This window comes from Oncorhynchus tshawytscha, linkage group LG08 (assembly GCF_018296145.1).
Source record: "Oncorhynchus tshawytscha isolate Ot180627B linkage group LG08, Otsh_v2.0, whole genome shotgun sequence".
Taxonomy (NCBI): domain Eukaryota; kingdom Metazoa; phylum Chordata; class Actinopteri; order Salmoniformes; family Salmonidae; genus Oncorhynchus; species Oncorhynchus tshawytscha.
Window position 1 is genome coordinate 83,533,912 of NC_056436.1, and position 2,500 is coordinate 83,536,411.

Genomic DNA, 2,500 nt, shown 5'->3' on the forward strand with positions numbered 1-2,500 from the left:
GGAGCCTGGGATATCTGTTCCTGTTGGAGCCTGTGAAATCTGTTCCTGTTGGAGCCTGGGATATCTGTTCCTTAATTGCGGCAGACTTTCAACGTTCTTATTATTTCTTAAATCCTTCCCTAAAGCCTTCCCTAAATCCTTCCCTAAAGCCTTCCCTAAATCCTTCCCTAAATCCTTCCCTAAAGCCTTCCCTAAAGCCTTCCCTAAATCCTTCCCTAAAGCCTTCCCTAAATCCTTCCCTAAAGCCTTCCCTAAATCCTTCCCTAAAGCCTTCCCTAAATCCTTCCCTAAAGCCTTCCCTAAATCCTTCCCTAAAGCCTTCCCTAAAGCCTCCCTAAATCCTTCCCTAAAGCCTTCCCTAAAGCCTTCCCTAAATCCTTCCCTAAAGCCTTCCCTAAATCCTTCCCTAAAGCCTTCCCTAAAGCCTTCCCTAAATCCTTCCCTAAAGCCTTCCCTAAACCCTTCCCTAAATCCTTCCCTAAAGCCTTCCCTAAAGTGTATATAATCAAACTCAAAAAGTTTCTCTTGATTTATCCTTATGAAAAGGCCTGTAATTTTTTTTTTTAAAGAAAATTGTTCTAAAAGTTGCTTAAAAAAAAAAAAAAGGAACCCCCACATTATGAATCAGAGATGTTATATTTGCACAATATAGTTTTATGTATTGATACATTATTATGTTGTTTGGGGTGGAAATATAGCGTTTTGCTACAAAACATGATTATTTGCCTCTCTGAAGTAAAAAATGATCTTGCAATATTTCAAAACAAAATCATGTTGTTTTTGTCATGGCAAGACTAAAACAATAATACCTTTATCACTTTCACAAGATGTGTTTTTAATTTATGTTAATTCCTTCAAACATTTTTTTTTTCATTTTGGAATGAAACCCTTCAAACATAGTTTGTTGAGGTGTACAGTTAGTTTGTGATCTGTGTGCTAGAGAGAGCGGGGGGCTCACCTTGAGTTTGTCGAAGCGTTCGCTGAAAGAGGAGACTTGATGTTCTCTGTGTCGTCCCACCAGCTTACACAGGGCACATATCAGCTGGTCATCCACGATGCAGTACATATTAACCTTCTCATTCTCATGCTCCAGACAGGTGAGGCCTCTCAGGTGGGCGTCATGCACCGGCTCCACCAACCGGTGACTGGTAAACGGCTTCTTATTGGGGTGCGTGGCACGTAGACACCTGTCACAGTACGACACCTCGCAGGTCACGCACGTCTTGACTGCCTCGCGAGGCGGGTCCTGCTCACAGAACTGGCAGCTGATACGGTGCTCCAGAGACATGGTGGCAGTGTGCTGATGAGAGGAGGGCTGGGCCGGGCTGGAGCGGGCGCTGTGGCTGCCGGAGCTTCCTCCTCCGCTGCTGCTATAGGGCCTGTGGCCTCCGGAGAGACCTGGGGCACGACGGCTCTCACTGGGGGAGTTAGGGCCGCTGACGGAGGCCTTCTGGAAACGGTGGATGATGTTCTGCAGGGTCACATTGCGCTTCAGGCCCTCCAGGCCGCGGTGGTTCAGCGTGATGACGTAACGGCAGGTGGGGCACTGGAAGGCGGAGATGGACTCTAGAGGTTTGTTGGACGAGCAGTGGGAGACTAGGATGCGGTGGGCGCAGTTGAAACACAGGCTGTGGGCGCAGGGTAAGAGCAGGGGATCTTCAAACAGCTCCAGGCAGATTGGGCAGGTGAGCTCAGACTCCAGTGTTTCCATCTTCAGCAGAACCAATCTAGAGGCGACATCAAATCCCACGGAAGCTGGTCAGTCACCTGAAAGAGGAGATGAGAGACAGAGTTGACTTTGAGTACATAGGACTCTAAAACTCTATGCCTCACTGGTAGACTGAATAATGAGACTAGATGGGTAGAGATGGGGCTGGCAGACTGCATAATGAGACTAGCTGGGTAGAGATGGGCTGGCAGACTGAATAATGAGACTAGCTGTGTAGAGATGGGGCTGGCAGAATGAATAATGAAACTAGCTGGGTAGAGATGGGGCTGGCAGAATGAATAATGAAACTAGCTGGGTAGAGATGGGGCTGGCAGAATGAATAATGAGACTAGATGGGTAGAGATGGGGCTGGCAGACTGAATAATGAAACTAGATGAGTAGAGATGGGGCTGGCAGACTGAATAATGAAACTAGATGAGTAGAGATGGGGCTGGCAGACTGAATAATGAAACTAGATGAGTAGAGATGGGGCTGGCAGACTGAATAATGTGACTAGATGGGTAGAGATGGGGAAGGTCTGTACACACCTATATAGTGCACTACTTTTGACCAGGGCCCATACTAGTGCACTATACAGGGAATGGGATGTGATTTGGCACACATCCAGACAGAGATGCAGGCTAATCTGATCAGTGTAATGTCTCCAGCTGAAGACCGGACACAGTGGTGGCAGCCCTGCCCTGCCTGGCATCTCTCCAGAGCCTCCAGCCTCAGTGAGTCTAGCAGCCCATCCACACTCACACACACAACTGCCTGCCTGGTGCTGTCAAA

General features: G+C 47.8%; 1 protein-coding gene across 3 annotated transcripts in view; it reads right to left on the reverse strand.

The window, feature by feature from the left end:
* The window catches only part of LOC112257051 (probable E3 ubiquitin-protein ligase MID2), a 213,253-nt gene that overhangs the window by 159,900 nt on the left and 50,853 nt on the right, over positions 1–2,500 (reverse strand). For all 3 annotated transcript variants that reach the window (XM_042326121.1, XM_042326119.1, XM_042326120.1), the window contains exon 2: positions 959–1,767. In XM_042326121.1, coding sequence (XP_042182055.1) covers positions 959–1,711 — 753 coding nt within the window. In that variant the 5' untranslated portion in view covers positions 1,712–1,767. The remainder of the gene's footprint in view (positions 1–958; positions 1,768–2,500) is intronic.